The sequence below is a fragment of the Camellia sinensis genome, chromosome 2 (genome assembly GCF_055761805.1).
Source record: "Camellia sinensis isolate YWXY chromosome 2, ASM5576180v1, whole genome shotgun sequence".
Lineage (NCBI taxonomy): Eukaryota > Viridiplantae > Streptophyta > Magnoliopsida > Ericales > Theaceae > Camellia > Camellia sinensis.
Window position 1 is genome coordinate 184,548,842 of NC_138962.1, and position 25,398 is coordinate 184,574,239.

General features: G+C 37.0%; 2 protein-coding genes across 4 annotated transcripts; both read left to right on the forward strand.

The window, feature by feature from the left end:
- The first annotated feature begins 349 nt into the window (after window positions 1-349).
- LOC114284896 (putative mannitol dehydrogenase) lies at window positions 350-3,443 on the forward strand. Its single transcript, XM_082916364.1, has 5 exons — window positions 350-559; window positions 662-775; window positions 1,942-2,455; window positions 2,570-2,723; window positions 3,020-3,443. The coding sequence occupies exons 1-5, from the start codon at window positions 459-461 to the stop codon at window positions 3,220-3,222; spliced, it is 1,086 nt and encodes a 361-aa protein (XP_082772490.1). The 5' UTR covers window positions 350-458; the 3' UTR covers window positions 3,223-3,443.
- A 4,438-nt stretch (window positions 3,444-7,881) lies between these two features.
- LOC114304759 (putative thylakoidal processing peptidase 2, chloroplastic) lies at window positions 7,882-11,447 on the forward strand. Of its 3 annotated transcripts, XM_082916366.1 has the most exons (9): window positions 7,882-7,987; window positions 8,069-8,167; window positions 8,802-8,870; window positions 8,966-9,034; window positions 9,118-9,204; window positions 9,318-9,385; window positions 9,812-9,889; window positions 10,103-10,171; window positions 10,902-11,055. In XM_082916366.1, coding segments are annotated over exons 2-7 (357 nt in total). In that variant the 5' UTR covers window positions 7,882-7,987; window positions 8,069-8,104; the 3' UTR covers window positions 9,813-9,889; window positions 10,103-10,171; window positions 10,902-11,055. The 3 variants fall into 3 exon arrangements, with proteins under 3 accessions (XP_082772492.1, XP_082772491.1, XP_082772493.1); XM_082916365.1 differs by lacking the exons at window positions 9,318-9,385; window positions 9,812-9,889 and adding an exon at window positions 11,150-11,447; XM_082916367.1 differs by lacking the exons at window positions 7,882-7,987; window positions 8,069-8,167; window positions 8,802-8,870; ... (1 more) ...; window positions 9,118-9,204; window positions 9,318-9,385 and adding an exon at window positions 11,150-11,447 and having other exon boundaries at window positions 9,811-9,889.
- Window positions 11,448-25,398: the final 13,951 nt, after the last annotated feature.

The window sequence follows — 25,398 nt, forward strand, 5'->3', positions numbered from 1 at the left end:
ATTATTATAAATAAATGGGGTGACTTGATTCATCAACCAATTTTGAAAAGCTAATTAAATAAAATAATTTAAATTTATTTTGTCTACTAATTTAAATTTATTTTGTCTACTAGTACTTATTACTTTGTTTATTGCACGTATTACTTTTGTTGATTTGTGTGCAAGTTAGTTCACATATTCAGTTATAAAATAATTTAAATTTATTTTGTCTACTAGTACTTATTACTTTGTCTATCAAATGTCTTAACCAATGGCTGATCTCACCGACCACATAATGTCTCGTTGATTTCATCGACTAAGTCAGCCCCTTCCAGTCCTTAACTGCTATATATATCCATGGAATCCAAACGACAGACAGACCCAACACATGTCACTGCTTTGCACTACTAGCCAATAGCATATCCCTCTTTTTGTTCTCTCTCTAGATTTCTTAACATTCTGTTCTCTTTCTCTCTGTCATGGCAAAATTACCAGCTGAGCAACAACACCCAGTGGAGGCCTTGGGATGGGCAGCCAGAGACACATCTGGTGTCCTCTCTCCTTTCAAATTCTCCAGAAGGTATATTACTTTTTTTTTTTTTTTTTCCGATTAATGTATAATATATGATTGTGTTTAATCGGCAGTATGTTATTTTATTAATTGGGTTTTCTTGTGGTATAGGACAACCGGAGAAAAAGACGTGACATTCAAAGTATTGTATTGTGGGGTTTGTCATTCTGATCTTCACACAATCAAGAACGAATGGGGCAACACCAACTATCCTTCTCTCCCTGGGTACACTTCATGCATCTTTCATTCTCTCTCTCTAAACATTTTTAAAAAATACGGTAACCAAACCAAACCAATCGGACTATTATCAGTTGGGTTGATTGGGTTATGTCATTGCATTGCTCTGTTTTTGAGTCTAAAACCAGATGCTACACAATTTCAACCCAAAACAAGAAGCTATAAAATTTGATTTATATTGAGATGCCTTCATAAATTTGTATATTCGTTGTACCTAAAAAAATTTATTGTTTTTATTAGCATTCGTGCATGCATACATATATTTTACTTGTATAAATATCTTGACAATGCAATCTTAATTTTTAATTTATAATTTTGAAACATGTTACTTTGTATCTAAGTCCATTGAGTCTATTATGCATTTCTTATTTCTTAAAATTAAAAATTGGTTCCAATTTTCAGAAAATTCTACTTTTTTATTTTTCGTATTTTAATGTTTTTGATGAATTTTTTTAATATTTTAAACAATTTTTTTTAATTTTTAAATACACCTAACATAAAAACCCTTAAAAAGTATAATATTTGTGAAAAAAAATCTTTAAAAAATACACTAAATACCAAAAAATACAAAAAAAAAAAACACAAAAAAATGAAAATTCAGTTCATTTTTCGTATTTTTGTGTATTTATTAAAATTTTAAAATATTTTTTCACAAATATTTTACTATTTAGATACATGTCTAAAAAAGTAAAAAAAATTCTTAAAATTTAAAAAAATATTCACTAAAAACAAAAAAACACAAAAAATAAAAAATTCAATTTTTAGAAAACTAAAACCAAAAACACTATATACTCTTTTTTTTCCCCTTGTTCTTTGTGTTTTTTTTATAATGATTAGGCTTGTTTATTGCACTTATTTATTTATTTATGTATTTCTTTTGATTATGTGGCAGTGACATTTTTATAATTAAATGTCATTTTAGTGGGCATTCTCTTTTAAAATAACAATTCCAAATGAAATTATATCATTTAAATATATAATTCTATTGGTATATCAGTACTAAATTGTTCTTACATCCCATTAATAGAAATTGGTGGTTAGATGATGAAATTCCAATCACTTAATTAATAAAATCTAACATATGAATGGATATAAAATTGCCAACTCCTTAGTTAGTAGGATATGACATGTTTCATTTGAATTGACAAATGCAGGCACGAGATAGTGGGTGTGGTAACAGAGGTAGGTAGCAAGGTGCAGAAATTCAAACTTGGAGACAAAGTTGGGGTGGGATGTTTGGTTGGATCTTGTAACTCTTGTGACAATTGTGCTAATGATCTAGAAAACTATTGTCCTAAAATGTTATTCACCTACAATTCCATCTACTATGATGGAACCCCAAACTATGGAGGTTACTCTAATATTATGGTGGCTGATGAGCACTTCGTGATTCGCATCCCTGACAGTCTTCCTCTTGATGGTTGTCCACCTCTTCTTTGTGCTGGGATCACTACTTATAGCCCTCTAAAACACTTTGGGCTTGACCAGCCTGGTATGCATGTGGGTGTGGTTGGTCTTGGTGGGCTTGGTCATGCAGCTGTAAAATTTGCCAAAGCTTTTGGTGTTGAAGTGACTGTGATTAGTACCTCTTCCGGCAAGAAGAAAGAAGCTATTGAACGGCTTGGTGCTGATTCTTTTTTGGATAGCCGTGACCCAACTCAGATGCAGGTAGTAACCATTTTTTTCCTTATTAGCTTTTGAGTCTTGTTATGATCAAAAGTTCATGAGAATTCTTAATTGATAACTTTTATTCTTCTTGTTTTGATGTGTCGAATGTAATAGCTTGTTATGAGCACAATGGATGGTATCATTGATACGGTTTCTGCACCTCACCCTCTTCTACCATTGATTGGTTTGTTGAAATCTCATGGAAAGCTCATCTTGGTTGGTGCACCAGAGAAGCCACTTGAGCTTCCAGTCTTTCCTCTGATCATGGGTAAGCATTTAACATTACTAATTTGTTTTGAGGAATGTATGTAAAGGCACACAACACTTCTGTGTACACAAATTCTAAACATAGAAAAAATACACGAAAATGTTCATACGGTTCAACCATAGAAACATACTCCCAACGCTTACATACACCCGTGTGAGTGCTCGTATTTTTTGGGGTTGAATTAGCTACCTAACTGTTCTTGAGCAAAATATAATGAAAGGCTCCTTGGCTTTGTGAATTAGAAATTATATGTACGAAAGTCTCCAAACGCTTAATACACAATGTTTGAATGGCAGGGAGGAAAATTGTGGCTGGAAGTTGCATTGGAGGCATAAAAGAGACACAAGAGATGATAGATTTTGCAGCAAAACACAACATAACGGCAGACATTGAGGTGATACCGATGGACTACGTGAATACTGCAATGGAGCGCCTCGTGAAAGCTGATGTTAGATATCGGTTTGTGATTGATATAGGGAATACATTAAAAATGGCTTAAAGTTTTTGCGTTGTGGCCCCTGAATTTGGCTTTTCTTTTTGGACTGACTTGTGCTGTTGGATAGGGATATCTCACAGATTGCAAGTCTTAGAAGTTCTGCACTTATTTTTCTTGTTTTGTTGCTACTGGTTTCTTATTTCTTCTTGTCATTCAAATTTCCAACAGTGTATTCACTTTTTCATTTTGAATAAATGATGGCGGTCAATTTTGCTAGAATAAAACTCTCTGGAATTTATTCTCCAAAATAAAACTCATAGACGCTACATTGATACGTTTATGTAGGTAATGAAAAATGTAAATATTAGTAAGCATTGAAAGTATCCGAGAGGTATACTATCAGAAAAACTTCTTAATCAGTTGGGTAGTTTAAGAAAACAGTAGTGCTAAAATGAAAAGGAAGGTGAAATGTGAATTGAATATCACTACATTTCACACATATTTTTTCTTCTCCCTTTACTTTTTCAAATGCGTCTCCAAATTTATAAACTAAATACAGTCTTGGAGTATCTATCTATATCTATACCATCTATAATTGCAAAACATCGTGTTGTTGCCTTTAAGTTACAAATTCTAGATCCAATTTTTTCATATTTTCAAATTTAAATAAAAAGATAAAAATACACATGTCGCAATACTATTTTTTTTTTGAAATTCAATAGGTATTAGTTTTTCTTCATTTTTAATAATTAACATCCCAAAAATATATGTTTGGAAATTAAGTCAAAATCTTAAATTTGGAAACTTAAAATTCATGTGTTATTATTAAATCTTTCTTTATATAACAATGATTCAATTATTATTATTTTTAATTGTAGCCCTCCAGAACATTTAAAATGAAAATTAAATAAATTTTAAATTTGGTATCTAGAATTATGTTTTTTCAAAAATATAAGGTAAGCTACACTTTGCCCCCTTTATGTTTGGTCACTTTTCCATTTTGGCCCTTAAAATTTGTTTTTTTCTCACTTTAGCTCTTCATGTTTCAAATTTTTCTCAGTTTACTCTGAAAGTTAAACAGAAAATGACACATTAACAATTACATGACATAAAAATATTTTATTATATGCAACTCACATCTCTAACATAAACTTAAATTCTATTATAATAATATATATTTTTTATGTTATGTGACAGTTATTATGGGCTTTTTTGTCTAATTTTGAAGAGAAATTAGTTTTAAGAGTAAACTGAGAAAAACTTGAAATATAAAGGGCCAAAGTGAGAAAAAATAAAATTTAAGGACTAAAGTAGAAAAGTGGTCAAACATAAAAGGGACAAAGTGTAATTTACCCAAAATATAAATATTTATTTGTAAATACATTATTAAAATTGCCCTAAAATTTTAATGAACTAAAGATTAAATTACAAATACATTCCCTGAGGTATACTTAAAATATGGATTGTCTCCTATAATTTAGAAAATTACAAATACCGCTTGTAAGAATTTTTTATTTAACGGAATTAACTAGAAAAATAAAATTTCTAACTGCTATCCTATATAATAATAAAATTACATGAACTATTAATTGAAATATACTTATGACATCATTAAAAATTATTAATTGACTTGATGATTTATTGATAAAATGGTCAACTTGTTATAAAATTAGAAATTTCAAGAGATAGAATGTAATTTTTAAAATCATAAGGGATAATTTGTATTTTAAATAAATCTAAAGAGATGTATTTATAATTTATCTTTTTTAAACAATATTATAATTGTCCCAAATAAATATGTCAATTTTTTAAGATGCCTCTTCGAAATTATATATGCTAACTTTTTTTTTCAATACGATAATGTGGAATAGGTGTAAAGGCGGCCTCATTTGAGCTTCTTAAGCATGCTTGAAAGTATGAAAGAATCAACCCCACACCAATAACTCCGGAATTTTTGAATAATTTCTACAATTTAGGCCAAGAAATAGCAGCTGTGATAGGAATAGTGGTCGAAGTTCTTATGCCACTACTAAAAAAGTGACTTTTTGCGTCTAGTTTTTTGCGACCCACTATTTAACCGTCGCAAAAAGAAAACATTTTTGGAAATGATCTGTGCCAAAAGGCATATTTTACCCCTATTTTTTATTCCCTTCACTGACCCCAATTTATTTTGCCCTTTTGTTACACTCACCCATGCCCTAAGCCCCTTTCACTGTCATTTTCACGACATTGATAAACAGAGAGGTCTCTCTATAGCTCTCTCGTACTCTCTGTCTCTCTCGCTCTCTTTGCTCGCCATGGTCGTAACTCTAGTGGTATGAATCTCTCTCTCTTTCTCTCTCTCCTTTCTCTCTCTATATATACATACATATTTGTATATTTATATATGTATATATATTGTGAATTGCAAGTAGAGTTCTTCATATGCTTGGTATTGACGATCTTAGGTTACATTCCTGGAATAGTTTACGCTCTCTATGCGATGCTCTGTGTTGATCGTGATATGACTCGCGCCGATTACCGTCCACTCGCCTAGTCTCTGTGTGTGTGTGTGTGTGTGTGGAAATCTGTGTGTGTTTAGCTGTAATCTCATGGTATTATACTCTGGCCCTATGTGTGAAATCAATTTGAATGAGTTTAAACTATTGCTATTGTATTGAATCGCTTTGATTTAATTCTATTCTTCTCTTATTTATTTCTATTTCAAATACCTGTGTATAGATTTTGGAGTGATTTGAACTCATGATTGATCTAACTCTCTCTCAGCTACGAAGCTTTGGTTCGAATCAATCCTTTTGCTATATTTTCATATGTATATATATATATATATATATCTGTGTTCATTCATTGCTGAGTAACTTTGATTTATACCGAGATTCACATATTTTTTTGATCTGCTTTTAATTTTCATCTATATATCTTTACTGTAAGTTTGATAGTCATGATCGGTGATGGATTTCTGTGGTTCTACATGTATAGAAATTGGATTGGCGTGTGCTTTGTTTTAACCTAATCGAAGTTTAATTTATAATTTCTTTTTGTTTGTATCCATTTGATTTTGCAGTGATTGCTCATGGAATCAAATTGATTTATACCGAGATTCACATATTTTAATGCTTTGGTCATTGCTGAGTAACTTTGACTACCATGCTTGAGGTAAGTTTAATGCTAAGTAACTTTGATTTAATTTCAATATTTTCTAGGGTTTGGAACGATGCATTCATGTGCCCCTCGCGATTTCTGTTCTTCGCAATTTCTTCTTATGATCGATGCATTCAATTTCATTTGGAATTTTGTTCTTCGTGATTTCTTCAAAGGTACTCGATTTGTTCTTCGCGGTTTCATTTCATTTAGTTACAATTTACAGTAGAGAATGGCTTTGTTCACACTTTCTTCTTCCCTTGGATCATTTCAATTGAAGCCATATTTATATGCATTTTAACTTGTTGAGATTATATTTCAATGTGCCTTATGTTAGTGGATGTTGACATGTTGTCAATGTGCTTTCCCCTAATTTATCTACTGCAGTTTTTTGATGAATGGGTCAAGAGATTGCTCTTCTCATCCCCTGTGTTTTGTTTTATTATGTTTTGTTCTGGAGATTGCTCTTCTTATATATGTATGATCATAATTGCAGAATTTACATATGTATGATCATAGCATTATTGCAGAATTTATACTCAACGACAGTGAGTCCTGTCATAAAAATATATATGTATGATTATAGCATTATTGCAGAATTTACATGAGTGCACAACAAAGACTACAGTGGAGTATCAGGTGCCATTTCTAGAACTGAGCAGAGTAGTAATTAGTATTAGAAATTTAGAATTTCACATCAACACATCCTACAGTAAGTTTTTACTGCATACACAGATAAGTGCATAGGTAGAGGCAGGCAGTAAGTAAAAGGTAATAAGGGATGGATAGATGATGAGGATGATAAGATAAAGATAAGATTACAAGAGATTACAAGAGAGAGAGAGAGAGAGAGAGAAGTGTGGTCGTTATCACTATGAGCACAACAGTGGATCTTGTTTCTTGAGATGCTTGAAGTAATTTTTTTTTCACCTCCTTGAACATGTTATTGTGTTAATATGTGCATGTTTGTTGGAACATCCGTATTCAAGCAAGGGATTGATTACTGGTGTTATTGGTTAATTATACTAGCATTCACATATTCTCCGTGTCATGGTTCTATGGGTTACTTTTCAGGATATTGTTACCGTGAAAGTCAGTAATATGCAAGTAATTGCAGTAGGAGTCTATCTCCCTCAATTGGTGAATGTGATGTGACCTAGAAGCTAGATCTTTAATAACACCAAAATTATGTATACCATATTATCTTCAATTGGTGAATGTGATGTGACCTAGAAGCATGTATCATGCCTATGAAACCATCCCGACCAAGTTATTTGATTCATTCCTCTAATATGAGATGATTTTGGTAATCAATGAACATGCAATAATTATTTTCTTTTTTCTTTTTCTTTTTATTTTTATTTTATTTTATTTATTTATTTATTTATTTTTTTGACGTAGTTGGAAATGTGGATTATGCTGTAGGAAACAACTCATTTTTCTGGACGAATCTTCTCCAATGCTCTGCTTTGTCTGGATTATGCGTGCTCGTGTTCGTGTTCGTGTTCGTGCTTCATTGTAGCTAATGCGTGTTCTTCTTTCTAGTGACTTTGTGATGATTCATTTGATAATTTGACTTATATTTCTACAGTCTTGATTTAATTTTGTTCATTGCTTCCCTTAGAGAACAGCAGATGAAAGAACAGCTAAGGTGGCAGAACTTGAGCAGAAGGTGGCATTGTTGGAGGTATCTTTAGTTCTTCAAAATGAAGGTTTATTTCCCATTCTTGCTATGTAAGTCCACATAATCTTCATTATCTGCCATCAGGTTGAATGTGCATCCTTGAATCAAGAGCTACAAGATATGGAAGCCCGTGCTCGTCGTGGACAAAAGAAGTCTCCTGAAGATGCGAATCAAATGATTCAGGTACACAAATTTAAACCAACATCCATTTTTATGAATTTATAAACAAAATACGTAATGAGTTTCACATAATTTACTTGGTTCTGTGGTTTTGAAGTTTGTGCTTTACATAAAATTTATATTTATATATTGGCAAATTATGTTCCAAAATTATTCACAATTGGGGATAATATTTTACCTGTGAAATGTGCCTTTTTATACCATAATTGGGAATATAAACAATTTGCTTGGGGTAGGTCTTGGGGGTGATGCATATATATGTATTAGCTATGCAGAAAATTGAAAATTGAGCTTTAAAAAGATAATGCAGACGTTTGTTCAGATGGTGATAATGCCCACCAATTGTCGGTTAGATGACTAGTCTAATGGTTTTTAAGCTATGCCTTCATGAATCATGAAATATATTCAGAAAATGTTTAGATGCTTTTGTTAAATCTTGACTCGACATAATAATGCTATTCACCAATATTTGCTTTTTCAATTATGTTTTAGTTTCTAGAAATATGATTGATGAAAGATGATGTTTTGTTTGGTTTTATGTATAGCATAAGTGTGAAATCTTGTGGGATAAAAATGAAGTGTCTCTGTTTTTTGAATATTTTGAGTTGATTTTTTTCCTGATATATTTGGTGGTCAGGTTTCCTATGTCTTTAGAAAGCCTGAAGTTTCAGATATTGTGATATTTAAGGTGCCTCCAATTCTTCAGGTGTGTTTCTCATCTTCAAAGTAACAAATAAAATATTTTGATCAATTCATTAGACACTAATACATTTGTATGTATTTTTTGGGTGCGCCTTGCAGGAAATCAGCTATAGTTCAGGTGATGTGTTTATAAAGCGCATTGTTGCAAAGGAACGGGATTTTGTTGAAGTAAGTTCTCCTCTTCATTTAACTGAAAAATCCCATGTGCTTCATCTTGACATCTAACGTTCAGTAATTCTGTGCCTTAATAGGTACATGATGTTAAGTTAATGGTGAATGGTATTGTGCAAGAAGAGGATTTCATTTTGGAGCCACTTGATTATGAAATGGAACCAGTGGTAAGAACTCCTGCTTCTTTGCTTTATCAAAGTGAATTTCTTATCATTAATCTTATTAGAGTCCTAAAACATTTACCATATTGGACTGAAATTTGCAATTTGTATTTCTGCAGCTTGTGCCTGAAGGTTTTGTGTTTGTCATGGGGGACAACGGCAACAATAGTTTTGATTTGCATAATTGGTAATTCCGGGTCACCAATATTAGAATTGCTTAGAAGTAATTTATTTGAATAGTGTAGCTGTATTATTCGACAATTCCTCATAAAAAATCTTTGATGTGAATATATTACTAACATCCAATATCAGAATTGCTTATATTTCATGATTCAATAAGTATTTATATATTGGCAAATTACATTCCAAAATTATGTTTCAATTATAACCAAACATTTATGAAATCTTTAGTTCTGAGAATCTGTTCACTGAAAAATTATAATGCTCTCCTGTTAAGTTCAAGCCTCACATTTTTCTGCATTTCTATTACAATGTTCTTTTTATATCCTTTGTGTTCCATAAAAATAATACAACTATAATTTAGTCTTTCACCAATAGAAGAGTGCTATAGTAGTACATATCCATCTAACCACTTTATCTTCTAAATATGAAGATGCATGCACGGCAGGAAGAAGCGGAGTGAGCTCGGCAAGGTCAGAGAGATGCTGAGAGCAAGCTTTCCTCTTTAGAGGCAAGTTTCTTGTAATGTTCCTGTACATGTGTCACTTGTTATCTTTAATCAAGTTACATGATTGAAGACTAAATGCTGTTTATTTGGAGATGTCAATTGGGAATTGATTCCAATATCTAATTTTTATTATTATACAATAAATAAATTTGAAACGTTGCAAATTGATGTTTCAAGACTATTTAAGGACTTTTTATGTTATATACTTATTTGTAGGCTGAAGTGCAAAAAATGAGAGTCGAAATGTCTGCCATGAAGAGTGATGCAGAATGTTATTCACGTCAAGTAAGCAATCTCTCTTTTCTCACCCTGTTTCTGATATGTGGTCATCTTCTGTTTGGTTATGCTAACTTCCCAGCATCACACTTCTGTAAGAGCCTTTTTCACATCTTAAATTAAATTAAGGCACCGTATGTTCTGAAGAAGGAATTTAACATTCAAATTTTGGGATTGGGTTGGAAGTTTCCACTTTTCCCATTCTGCTCTACTTTGTTATCACAACAGATAACTAGAAAAAAGAATGCCTAATATATAATTTGCAAAAAATCCAGGAAACAAAGCCAAAGGCTATGGTTGGATTTTTGTTTTATCGGTTTAAAGTGGCAATATCTCAACTTGTTGCATTTGCAATTGAAGGAATAGATGAAGCAAGCACCAGAGTTTTTCTTGTTTCTTACACTTAAGGGGTGCAAATTTCTGCAATTACATCTCTGCATTAGCTGAATGACTTTCAACTGGGCAGATTACATCTTTTGAGGGGTGGCTAAATGAATTTTTTTAACACTGATAAAATCTTGTCACAACTCCAACCCATTGCCTTCTTGGCATGTTATTTTTATTTATTTACCGTTGAGCCTTTATATTGACATTCCTTGTCTGTGCTGTGGATTATGTTCATTTATTAAATTATTATGATTAGATTAGATTCTCAGCATTGCTGTGGATTATGTTCATGTTAATTTGAACATTTGATTAGGTGGTGTTAGTTATGCCATTTTTCTTTTTTGAATTGTAGGCATACAGGAAAGATTCCCATTCATGGTGATGCTTATGCCAAAGCCACTTTATATAGGGATAGATTTCTCTTGTTGCTCCACAGGCTTTCTCGTGATCAGCATTTTTCTAAGCCTGCATTTAACACTGAAAGGTCTCAGTTCGGCAGCTGTGAGGTAATCCGTCTCTCTGTTTTGCACATAAACATATCAAGATTGGAGAGACATATGTTAATTAAAGTATGCTTATTTATGTGTATATGTTGGGTAGATATCTCCAATTCAGAGTCTCATTGGGCTAACAGGGGGAAGATGGGGAAGATGGGTCATGGGCGTTATATCTCAGTTAGAGGATGGCCATTTCTACTTGGAAGACCTCACTGGAACAGTTGAAATCAATGTCTAATGCAATATTCTCTACATGTTTATATTTTTCTCTTTTGAGAGACTTATTATTTGTTTTGAATGCTTGGATTTGGGCTGCCCCATAATCTCCAAAAGCGAAAGTTCTCATTGTAGGCCTTTTTAAATAATGGAAAATAATGCATGAATGTTGAGATTTTTACAAATATGTCTTTACGTTTATTGCATATAATATTTGCATATATATATATATATATCTGATTGTAGGTATTTTTTTTATGTTTTTTTTTTTGCGACGGTAAGATGGTCGCTAATACATTGTAGGCCTTTTTAAAACTCTTTTGCGACGGCAAAATATCAGTCGCTATAAGTAGGTTAGGCGGTCGCAAATAGTTTGCGACTGTTATTTTGCGGTCGCAAAAAGTATTTGCCACCCCCACATTCGCGACCCCCATTTGCCGTCGCATGGGCCGTCGCAAAAAGTCTTTTGCGACTGTTTTTTATTATTTGTGATGGCTTGTAGCGGTCGCAAAAAGTACTTTTTTTAGTAGTGTGCCCACCGAATAAAGGAATTGGGGTGGCAGTTGTCCGAGTTGTTGTGCTGTTTATGGGGTTTGTTTTGATGTTTATTTTGATATTTTAATTGTAGAATATATTTATAAAAATTTAAATTAATCGATCTCATATTCTTATTATTGAATTTTATTTGTATTTACCAAAGTAACAATAAATGTGATTTAAAAAATAAAACTGAATACAAATATAATTTGATAAATTGATTATCGATATCTAATCAATTTAGTTTTTACAATTATATTCTACTCAATATATCTTAAAAAGTGAACAATTTAAATTATAAAAATAATTCCGAAATCAGTGACTGTGCAGCAGCGGGTAATTATTCAGTAATCTCAGAATATGGACACGTAGTATTCCATAGTATTATGATTGGTGGAGAAAGTGGGTAGGTGAAGTATTGTGTTAGGTGATTGAAAAATATAAAAGAATATATTAAGCCATGATTTGGCTAACATTTGGAGCTAAACAATCATAAAAAGACAAAATAGGCTATATAAGTCAATAAGATAAAATACTACATTTTACCCATAATCATTACGTTTTTTCTCTTACAAAAATAAAAAAAACCCAAAACAAAACTAAACGAGACTAAAAAAGTCAGGCTAAAAAAGTCTCACCATAAAAAAACTAGCTAAAAAAGCCAATATCAAACGAACCCTAAATGATGATTGATTAGAAAATAAAAACACATTCTATTGGGAATATTGAATAATCAAAAAAAATTGGGAGCTCTAAATTAAGGGGGTATTTGTTTGGATTTTTTTGAGCCAACTTATAATTTTTCACTTTGGAAAAGTTGTTTTGAACTGTTTGGTTAAACTTATTTTAAACAACTTTTGATTTTAACAACTTATTTTCACTCAAAAAAATTAATTCTGAAAAGCTGCTCAGCCCTTACTTCTGATTTTCAGCTTTTGCAGTGGACATGTTAATTTACGATTATACTCTTAGATTTTTTTTTTATTTTTTATTTTTTAAAAAATAGAAAAAGACTCAAATGGATTATAAATTATTATTATTATTATTTTTTATGAAAAATGTAGACAAGTAGTGAATAATAAAAAATAAAAGTTAATTGAAAAATCTACTTCACAGTTTATCTAACAAACACTACTCAGCAACTTAAATTTATAATTTGACAGTTACACCAAACAGGTTAACAACCTTTGATTGAAATCATAATCTATAATCTGTTAAGTTATAATCTATAATTAAGTAATAATCAAACTAAAGAAATCGTACTGTGAGATGGCAACTGGTGGTGTGAAGGAAGTAGGAGGATGGCAACTAGTGGTGCATGGGAGAAGGAAGCTGTAGACGTCCCCGAACGTCCCGGGAAGGGAATCCCGTTCTGTTCATTTGGGCTCACTACAGTTCATGACTCAATGTCACGGTCTTGTATCTAATCTCACAGAGTGCAATGCAAGACCGATGAATCGTCAAAGAGTCCAAATCCGGCAAATTGTTTTTGAAAAAAGATTTTTTGAAAGAAGTGCCAAACATGGACTGCTTTGCCAGATACAGAGTCGCCACCTAAATATTTTATTTTTGGGAAATTTAGAAAACCCTGACTCGTTGCCTAAGGCCACGTGTCCGTCATCACCAAAGTTGTCTCGGCTCGGGAACTTGGGTACGATTGGGGAAGGTCACTTCGTGAGTACCCCCGCTCGCTCGATCAAAGATCGACCTCTACTAACCATGATATCTAGTTTTGAAAAACATTATGCGTTCTTATTCCGGTTATTAGCCTAGATTTACTATGTGATGCACACAGCATGCAAGTATAGACCGGATCGCCTGAATTGGAATAAAACATTTCATGCTTATTTTTTAAAGCGGTTTGCTACTCGCAAGTAGGCTTAGAATGTAAATTTTGCCACCCTCGGGTGGGCTTAGAAAACATGGTTTTGCCACTATCTAGTGGGCTTAAAACACACAGTCAATGCATTATTCCAATTCAGATAATCCAACCTTCACCCACAGGCATTCAGGCAGATATATCACGTAAGCAATTAGCCTCATGGTAAGCATGCTATCATAGCAGTCACTCACACACATGCAAGGATGCTAAAGCATAAATACTTACCGAGTACTCCAAGCCAAAGCAGAAGCCATGTTAGAAATCCATGCATGATCCTAACTATACAGAAATGCCTAATGCAACATATGCAAAAATGTAACTACAATAGGTTCGGCTATTCTAAACATGGCATATGAAATGCAACGGATAACATGTATTCAACTCGGAATTAAAGTATAATGTGGTTAGTATGATGCGCCGAGCCCGGTGCATGCAAGACAGATGAATGGATGCAAACATGCGAGCATAATTATGCTAATTGAAACATACCCTAATCTAACCATCATAAGCTGGTAAATAAAAGGGAGAAAGAAGTGGGGGTTGGAAGACATACATCACACACATGCACACTTATTACAATTGTGCCCTCGCTCGGAGGGTTCGAATAAATAATACAGTCCGAATAAATGATTTACAAAACCTTAATTAATTAACAAATTAACTAGGAAAGCAAATAAACTAGTATGCAAATTCATGGACCGCCTCAGCTCTATTCTGAATGATGAAAGATGCATGCTCGAGTTGCCTTGTGCGGAAATCCATTGCGATGCTCCGATTCGCCTCTGTTTGCAATTAATCCCGGAATACTGTGCAAGGCTTTAGAAAGTTGCTGATTTCTGATTTGCTGCAATAGAGAGCAAGAAAAGGGGCATGGCAAAGTATTTTCACATATGTATGCACGCCTCGATCCTCGTGCCACCAATCACGTATCTCGATGCAAGATGGCCGAGGAGCCGAATTGCACGACTCGATGTGAAATGAATGCACATATAAACACAACAAGACCTAGATTCCATCATGGTTAATCCGGAGTGTCGGCGACCGGGAATTGAGACACGTTTCGTCACTTAGGGGTACGAAACGTCCCTCGTTTTCCGTGCTTGGGCTAACTCCTATCCCAAACACAATGCAAATGAGATGGCATACGCAATGCGACTAACATGTAACCTAGCATACGCAATGCTATGGACTAAAATTGCATACACAATGTACGTGATGTAACATGGCATACACAATGCTCTAACATGAAACCTAGCATACGCAATGCTATGGACTGAAATGGCATACACAATGCACGATGGACTTACACCAACATGAGTGGACCTCAGCCACACTCACATTAGTGGCCATATGATGGAAATGAGATAATCGAAATACATGCAAACAAGCACGGATGCAAGGGACCGATCCTAAGGCACAACATGCGACTCTAACTAAGCATGGCGAAGGATGAAGTAAGGCATAAAAAAACACACATTCTCCAGCTTTGAAGCATGATAAACAATGGTCCCGAATCATGCAAATATGGCACACAATGCAAGCTAGGGAGCCCGGGTACCGAAACTAGTGAAGTGCGTTACTCTAGAGGTACCCAAAGCAATGCACTAATGGCAAAACCAACCCCAAACAGACCCTAGGCAGGTATGAAACAGTAGGAAAATGACCTAAAATGATGGCTCGGAATGCAAAGAAATGGAGCTCACGCAATGGTCGGTAAATGAGGCATACAAGCCCGACTCTCAAACGCATTTAAAGAGTACAAAACATGACAATATGGCATTCAAACAAACTCTAAAATATGATGTATAATGGGCCCAAAACAAGAAAATACCTCAGTATATGTATGTAATGGACCCCGAAACTCAAAGCTAAGCAAGAGTATTGAACCACAAGCATGCAAAACAAACACCATTCGACCATGAGACCCAAAAATAGAGCTAGGGCAGTCCAAAATATGCACAAAATCAGTTTAAGGCAAGGCCAAAATGTGCTACAATCAAGGGTCAACAAAGCATGCAAAGAAAGCTAGTGAACCATGAGTTGTACCACAGCTATATGAAGCATATGAGCGCTCACCAAACCAGCCAAAAACAGAAGTATGCCATGCTAAAATATGCCAAAAACCTATTGAAACTTAGTTAATGCATGTAAGAATGATGGGCTCCTTTGGAGGGCCATGCAAGGGGTTGTTCCACACGTATATGACGGACACACAAAATGGCCAAATGGCCTCTGGAAAGAGGTTATGAAAGCCCTAAAACTCACCAAAAAGGCCCTGAAATTGGTCTATGAAGCATGCAATGAAAGGCCCCTTTGAAAGGCCTTGAGGAGGATTGCTCTACACATGCATGATAGACACAAAATGTGGCCAAAGGGGCTCCGGATAGAGTTCGTGCAGACCTAAAAACTCACAAATAATGGCCTGAAACAAGACTTAAAATCATGCAAAATGGAGCTCCTTTGGAAGGCCAAAAGGGCCAACAAACAAGACAAGGAGAGAGGGGGTCATCCCCCTCTGATTTTGTCTCTCAAAACAGTGTGCTGGCCACTGAAAATCCACTGAATTTCAGTGGCTAGAAGGCCAAACAAAGCATGAAACAAAGGCCTAGATGCAAGGCTCAAAACAAGATGCAAACAAGCATACAAGGGGGTAGATGACCCCTAATAGAAAAATTCCCTTAATCAAACTTCAAGAGGGGCTCAAAATAAGACACTTTTCAATTTATGAAAAATCTCAAAAATGCTTTCAAGTAAGGTTAAGATAGGAAGCAAAATAAGCCTACGAAGAGGGATGGAGCATACAAGGAGGTAAATGACCTCAAACAGAAAAGTGTCCTTAATCAAACTTCAAGAGGAGCTCAAAATAAGACACTTTTCAGTTTAAGACGAAACCCAGAAATGCTTGCAAATAAGGCTAAAGAATGAAGCAAAACAACGTCAAAAAGGGAGAAATAGAGACTCACCCTTGTAGAGAAGACCTCCAGCAACTTCTGGACCAAGATGGTGAGCCTTCAACCTCTGTAAATCAGTTCCAAGATGCTTGGATGGATGGTGGAGGTGTTGTGCTAAGGGTTGGTGTGCAAATGTCCAAGAATAATGGAGTTTAGAGCTTGGGATGGAGAGATATGGAGAGTTGTATGCAAAGTGTCTTAACCAAATTCTTCAACCCTTGCAAATGGAGAGGAAAGCCTCTCTTATAGAAGACAAAGGGCCAAGGCTTCTTAGAGAAGCCTCAAGTAAAGGGTGCAAGCTTCTAAAAGAAGCTAACCAAAAGGGTCAAGCTTCTTGAGGAAGCTAGACCAAAGGGGTCAAGCTTTCTCAAGAAGCTTGACAAAAGGTCAAGCTTCTCCTAGAAGCTAAGAAAAAAGGGCCAAAGCTTCCTTAAGAAGACAAACAAGAGGGTCAAATCTCGGAGAGTGGGTCAAATGCTACACAGCTGGCACAACTGTATGCAACTCAAGAAGGCCAAAAAGTAGAAGGTAGGACGACCAGTTCAAGTGGTCGGTCGACCACTTGCCCTGGTTGGCCGACCAGGGTTCAAAAGGGTCAATGTGAAATGTTGGTCGGCCATACCAGAAAGGTGGCCTTCCAGAGAGGAAAACCAGCTTTCTAGCAAGGTTCAAAAGGGTCAGGAAGAAAAGCTGGTCGGCCTACCCGTATTGGTGGCCTCCCAGATGAGCACAACACAATGGTGGTATGGGAGACCAGAAATTATGGTCCAAAACTGAGGAAAACCAGCTTTCTGTCAAGAAAATCGGCTAGAGAAGAGAGAAAATGGTTTCCAAAAGAATTGTTGGTCTCCCACTATAATACCACCTTACAAACAATGAAAATAGGGTCCAAACCAAAAATGAACTCTAACCGATGCAAAACGAGGGTTCGGGGGCCAAAATGCGCAGCCTAGGGCCCCGAAAATATGCTGTTAGGCACCGGAGGTGGCGTGCGACCACGAAGGTGACCTCTTAGGCCACAGTGTCCCTCAAAAGAGAGGAAACAAGGTGTGTGCCAAAAACCAGAGCAAACGGAGATAGTTAAGCGGTCCCGAACCGAGGCACACGGCCGACGACTCCGAAAATCGAAAACTGGTCTCCAAATGGGAAAATGGCCTACGACCACGAAACGTAGCCTACGGCCACTGAGAGATGGTCTACGAGACCTCTCCCTCCCTTCGGGAAGAGAAAACAGAGAAAACAGGAACTGGTTCGCAAACCGAGGCAAAGCACAAAAGAGCCCTGAAGTCTGGAGGCAAGGCTCGCAGCCGAGACTCTGAAACCTCAGAACGAGCACAATATGTATCATCACCGAGCGCTCAATCGGTGATGTCTGAGTCTTAAGGTCAGTCAAAAATGGGGTGTCTACAGAAGCAGGTACGGAGGTGTGAAAAGATTGACAGAAAGGATAATGCTATTTACATAGTTTTCGTTGATAACATTCTATGGTCCATGACTCCAAAGGGTCTTTACTCTCTGTTTGGAAAGTTTGGGGTTGTAAGTGATATGTTCATTCCAAACAAGATAAGAAAAGTTACAAAGACAAGATTTGTCTTTGTCAGATACGATTGTCATGTTGCAGCATCTATGGGGATCCAAGAAGGAAATGGTTTGTGGTGCGATGACAAGGTGTTGAAGGTCAAGGAAGCAGAGTTTGGGAAAGATCCAAGGGAAAAACTCAGCCGTACAATCCAAGTAGTCACCGATGGAGGAAGGGAAAGAAATACCGTAGGAAGCTTAAAAGAGCAAATGGATAAGACAGGGCTAAGGAGTACAGGATTTAAGTCCTATGCTGAGGTTGTGAACAATGACTCATGCAAAGTGTATAAAGAACACACAATTGTCGCTCATGAAGTGAGGAATGGGTGGCTGTTTGACAGCCTCTTTGTGAAGTTAAAGAGTTATCACACTTTTTCCATTTTTCAGAAAGCAGTTCTTGTAAAAAGGACAGAAGGTGTCCTTGTCCGGAAAGAAACTCTTCAATTAGGAGCAAATCAGTGTGGAATTAAGAAAAACTACGAAGCTGAAGCCTTTTGTAGGGGATAAGGTTGAGTGGAGGACAGATGTCAGCATTCTGCTGGTCTCTGCCATTTATGGCCGGTCGGCCAAATATAGTGCCGACCGACCACTACTTTTGGCCGATTGATCAGATCTGCTGGCCGATGGCCATTTCATGAGGCTGAAGGATTTCCCTAGTGGCCGGTGGTCTTCCTTCTTGTCTCCTGAGTTGCTTATATGGTTGAACATGCTGAGAACTTGGGGAATGCCACCACTTCCAATGCCCTCCGATGATGATTTTTGCGACGTCACGCCTATTTGCTTATCGAGTTATTGTAAATTTGTTTATCGAGTTGTATTTCACTTTCTTTAAGTCTTTGATTTGCTTATCGAGTTGTTCTCGCACTTGGTTAGCTTATCGAGTTTCTTTGTTGTCGCTTATCGAGTTATTTTGTCGTTGGTCAGCTCACTACCTGATTATTACGAGCCAAACGCTTGGTTTTCAAACACAATCTCAATTTCATTCACATTGTTATGTGATGCCACGCGATGCGATGCATAGAATGTACAAATGTAACACATTTTTGAACAAAATGGCTGTTTCATTTCCATCATGTCTTTTGCAAAAAGATACTTAGTTTTGAAGAAAGTAAAACCTGCCTGAGGCAGTGCAATGTGCTTAAACTACCAGTAAAAAGAAAAGTAAAGCAAAATGGAGAACAGGGCAGCAAAGTATCAGAATTGATACCGGTAACCTCCCTTTGCGGTCAATGCACCTCCCGCGCCCTTGTTCGGGTCAACTATGTGGTTTGGCACCTTCATTACTCAAGACAATGCAAGGAAGTGCACTTTCGGAACATTAGTAGGCCTTCGAGTTGACCTCAAGCCGTGACTTCTATGAGCGATGCCCGGTGCGTGCGAAGAGCACCCTTCCCCGTATCCTTTTTGTCTCTTGCGAATTCCGCAAATCGCTTCAATTATACTGTGTTGCAGTGCTTTGCATTTCAACATCATGAATAACATGTCTTTACCATGCTTCAAGTTGAATCTGCACCTCTTTTCCTTTTATACACATTGCATGCATACGTGCATTGCTTTACTTACATGTGTTCAAGTTCTCTTTATACACATTGCATTCGTTGTTGCGTTATGCTTTACTTACATGTGTTCAAATTCTTTTTATACACATTGGATGCATACGTGCATTGCTTTACTTACATGTGTTCAAGTTCTCTTTATACACATTGCATGCGTTGTCGCGTTATGCTTTACTTACATGTGTTCAAGTTCTCTTTATACACATTGCATGCATTGTCGCGTTATGCTTTACTTACATGTGTTCAAATTCTTTTTATACACATTGCATGCGTTGTCGCATTATGCTTTACTTACATGTGTTCAAGTTCTTTTTATACACATTGCATGCATACGTGCATTGCTTTACTTACATGTGTTCAAGTTCTCTTTACACACATTGCATGCGTTGTCACGTTATGCTTTACTTACATGTGTTCAAGTTCTTTTTATACACATTGCATGCATACGTGCATTGCTTTACTTACATGTGTTCAAGTTCTTCTTATACACATTGCATTCATACGTGCATTGCTTTACTTACATGTGTTCAAGTTCTTCTTATACACATTGCATGCGTTATCGCGTTATGCTTTACTTACATGTGTTCAAGTTCTTCTTATACACATTGCATGCGTTGTCGCGTTATGCTTTACTTACACGTGTTTACCTTCATAGGATTGTTATGCTTGTTTCAAATCGTATTGTCATGCGTTCTATTCGACTTGCGTTGTCATGCACTTTTAATTGCATTGTTATGCATATTGCTAACGATATTGTACCTGTTAAGTTTTCTTTCTCTTTCTGGCACGATATTGTATGTACGGTTCATTTGAAACCGGTGCAACTAGACGAACCGCACAGGTATTGTATTTTCCGCGTGAAACGTAGCGAGAATTACATAATTCTCTTACATCCTTTCTACATTGTAATGTAGTTGGATTTGTGTTTGATTGCTTAAAACTGTTGCATGATATGCTTCGTTACAGCTTTCTTTGCATGATCATAAGTTATGTTCGGCTTCTTGCATTATCAGTTGCATTTTGTCCCTGCCCTCGGGCGCATATCTTATCTGTAGCTTGTATGTTTGTCTAAGTTTTCGGCCATGTCAAAAATGGGTCGTCTCTAGGCTTTGACACTCACTCCCGTCATTGTTATGACTTTCGAGTTCTGTCAAAGAGAGGCAACTGTAGACACCTCATTTTTGACCGTCCTTAAGATTTGGACGTCACCGCTTGAACACTCAGTGATCATCATGTTCGTGTTTGTTTTGAGTTTCCGGAGGTCTTGGCTACGCGCCTTGCCTTAGGATTTCTCGACTTGCTTGTTCTGTGCTTGGTTTTACACCAAGGACTTGTTTGTTTTTGCACTTGAGGGTAGAGAGCAGCTTGCTAGCTACCCCTGATACCCACCGGCCATGGCTTGAGGCCACCGGCCGTGTTTTGAGGCTACCGGCCATTGGTGAAATAATCCATTGGCCGGTCGGCATTTTATGTGGCCGGCCGACCACCTGTTTGGCCGATGGCCTCCTTTTCTGGCCAGTACCACCTTTTTGCCTGTTTCAGGTGTGGTGCATGCTAGCTGTGCCAGCTGGAATGCACAAACCCTGCCCCCGTGCACATCTGTGGCTGTTTTGTCCCTTTTGGTCTAGCTTCTTAAGGAAGCTTAGACCTTTGTCTTAGCTTCCTCAAGAAGCTTGGACCCTGCCTTAGCTTCCTCAGGAAGCCTTGGCCCTTTTGCCTTGGCTTCTTGAAGAAGCCTTGATCCTTTTAATTAGCTTCTCTTGGAAGCTTAGCACCTTTGATGGTCTATATAAGGAGACAAACCCTCTCCTTTGTGTTGGTTCAGCAAAATCAGACCTAGAACATATATATTCTGATACATACATATTCTCTCTCTATATCTCCCTCTCTCTCTTCATTTGTGTGTGTTTGAGGGCCTAAAAGGGTGATTTGTTCTTACTTTTGCACTAAAACAAACACCATTACACCATACTTCGAATTTGGGAGGTGTTGAGGGTTTATTCTTGAGGTTTTGAGCTAGTTTTGATCAGAAGAAGGTGGCTGGACTTGCTGTTCTTGAGGTGTTCTTCAAGGGTAATACTTTTGCTTTAGATTTCCTAATCTTGCACTAGCTTTTGACCTGCTTTGCATACTGATTTGAGCTTCGTGTATAACTGAAAAAAGTCTTGTATTTGTATGCTTAAGATACTTCATTAAGGTTACTTTGTTGTTTAGGGTCGATCTCCCCCTCTTAGGCCTTGTTTGGTCCTTTTTGTGCTCTCTTTGATAAGCTTTGGGGACTTTTGTATATTGGCCTTCTCACCACTGAAATCCAGTGGATTTTTAGTGTTGAAGAAGGGGTTTTGACGTATTACATAGGGGAGGGACACCCCTCTCCCTTGGTCTCTCTTTTGTTTGCATTTTTAGCCCATAAGGGTAGCATGTATGATTAGTTGTTATTGGCTTCATTCCAGAGGTTTTTAAGTGTTATTGGGTCATATTATGCCTCTGTTTTTGGTCAAATTAAAGGTCCCTTGCATGCATAATATACTTGCTTTGTATTCTCCTGTTATGCCTAGAAGTGCATCATGCATTTAACCTACTATGCTCTCATGTTTTGGCCTAACTTTGTGAAGTTCTTAGCCATGTCTTACCATGCTTAAGGTCTGTTGGGAGCTTATTTGATCATATTTACCATGTTTGATATAGCCCCTTTGTATTTTGGCTTGTGAGCCTTGAGGGTGTGAGTCATGAGCATGTTTTAGTTGGGTTGTTTCAATGATTTGGAGTCATTTCACATGCCATTTCAGTCCCTAATCCATGTTCCTATGCTTGTATCCATCACCCTTTTCATGCCTTGAAGAGGTGTCCTTTTGTGCCTTGAAATGAGCATTGTGCATGCTTATGTATTTAAGTTTTTGGGGCTGCCATATCAGTGGGTTTTGGGGCATATTTTGATGCATAAAAACTCTGTTTTGGGTTTCTTAGTTCATGCCATGATTGCTTGGGGTAGGTGTTGAGCAATGCTCTCTTTTGTGGCCTTGAATACCTTCTATTTTGCATCCATTCCCTAGCATGTCTTGGTGTCATCTTTTGCATGCTTTTCAGAGTTTAACATGAGTGTTTAATGTCCAAGCATATTGCCTTTAAGTATGCTTAGAGTTGTCCCCTTCCATGCTTAGATGATAGGCCTTGGTGTGTGCATGCTTGCATGCATAAGTTATGCCATTTTTGACCCTTTTGGCCACTGTTTTAGGGTGTGGCTGCGGCCTCCCATTTCAGTCTAAGTCCATTCTTGTACATAGTTGTATGTTTGACTTGTTGCCTCTCGTTGCATGCTTGCATTGTTCCATGTTTGCATCGCATGCTAAATTGCATTATATTGCCTCTTGCATGATTAGCACATTGCATGCTTGCATAATAGATTGCATTGCATTTGGCATGTTTTGCATCTTAGCCTCATGTTGCATTCTTGAGCCATGTTTGTATACATGCATTGTATTGCTTGGTTTGGGGTGTCAAACCAAGCATGAGGATTGAGAGTGTTCGTACTCCAAATGACGTAACACGCCTCAATTCTTGGTCGCCGACGCCCTTGATCTCAATATGATAGGGTCTTAGCATTCATCTCTTTTGTTGCATGCATTTTACATTGAATGGCAAACTTGGCCTCTCAGGCCATCATGCATCAAAATGCATAATTGATGGCCCGAGGGTCGAAGGTCATGCTCCCTTGAGTCCATTGCATGATGGGGAGTGTAGCCATGCTCACATTTGCTTGAAAATTCCATGCCATACACTGCTTGCCCTCTACTGCTGTCAACTGCAGGATTTTGCAGGAAGAAATAGCCGGCCGGTTACTTGAAGTGCCGACCGACCAAATACAATTAGCCAGTGGCTTAACCAATGGTCGATGACCATTCCTTTCGGCCGGTGGTGTTCCCACTTGGTCGGTGATGCTCCCCAGTGTTCAGAGAAGCATCATTGGGACTTGTGCAAATTTTTAAAGAAGCAGGACAGTGTAAACAGAGGCAACAGTGCTATGGCAGCGAGTTTCTGAGCGGGGCGAGTCAAGCATGCATCATTTGCGCATTCCGAGGCAGAGCTGTGGCAATCTCTTTAGCTTCACATTTAAATCATTTTTGTGATTAATTTGTTAATTAATTAGAGGGTCTGTAATAATTAATTAGCTAGGATAGTTGATTCATTATTTGGACTATATTATTCTTTTGGTCCCTCCGGGCGAGAGCGAATTTGTAATAAGTGTGGGTGAGTGTGTGTTGTCTTCCAACCCCCACTTCTTTCTCCCTTTTACTTACCTGCTTTCAATGGTTAGTATTAGGTCATATTTAAATTAGCATACCTTATGCTATGCATGCGTGCATCCATACATGTGTCTTGCATGCACCAGGCTCGGCGCATTATACTAACTGCATTGTATTTCAATTCCAAGTTGAATACGTGTTAGTTGTAGCATCATCATATGCCATCTTAGAATAGCCGAGCCTATTATAGTTGCACCTTGTATGTGTTGCATTAGCCATTTTAATATAAACTAGGATCATACATATGATTACTAACTAGCTTCTGTTTTGGCTTGGAGTACTCGGTAAGCATTTATGTTTTAGCATCCTTGCATGAGTGTGAGTGTTGCCATGATAGCATGCTTACCATGAGGCTATGTGCTTACGTGTTATAACTGCTTGAATGCCTATGGGTGAAGGTTGGGTTACTTAAATTGGAACAATGCATTGAATGCATTGAATGCGAGTCTTAAGCCCACTTGAGGGTGGCAAAATCCATGTCTTAGCCTACTTGCGGGTAGCACCATCAAACCATTTTCAAACAAACAAACATGAAATGTTTTATTCCAATTTAGGCGACTTAGTCTATACTTGATTGTCGTGCGCATCACGTAGTAAATCTAGGCTAATAACCAGAATAAGAACGCATAATGTTTTCAAAACAAGATATCATGGTTAGTAGAGGCCGATCTTTGATCGGGCAAGCGAGGGTGCTCATAGCTGACCTTCCCCAATCGTACCCAAGTTCTCGAGCTGAGGCAACTTTGGTGATGACGGACACGTGGCCTTAGGCAAATGAGTCAGGGTTTCCTAAATTTCTCCAAAATAAAACATTTAGGTGGCGACTCTGTATCTGGCAAAGCAGTCCATGTTTGGCACTTCTTTCTTTACAAAAAATCTGTTTTCAAAAACGATTTGCCGGATTTGGACTCTTTGGTTCAGATTAAGAACCGACACAAATTGAGTCCAAACTGTAGCACATGAGGCCCTTACACGGGGCGCGTCTACAGTTTCTGGCGACTCTGCTGGGGATTTTAGAGAACTTGGCTCAAACTCGTGATATCTTGTTTTGACTACACTTATGTGTTTCTTTGTATTGCATGTGCATTGGTGCGCCTAGGACACTGTGTTGGCCATCTGCTATTCCTGAGTGGTTTGCCAGAGGCTTGACTTTGTCAAAGCATGCAATAAGGCTGACCGGTTGTGGGCTTTGCCAGTATGGGAACACAAACCCCGGTTTTACTGGGGCACCCTTTTCGACCATTCGACCTAGTACATATTCGGAATCCATAGTGACCATTTCAAACTAGGACAGGTTGCTTAACCAATATAGGTTGTTGAAACCGCTG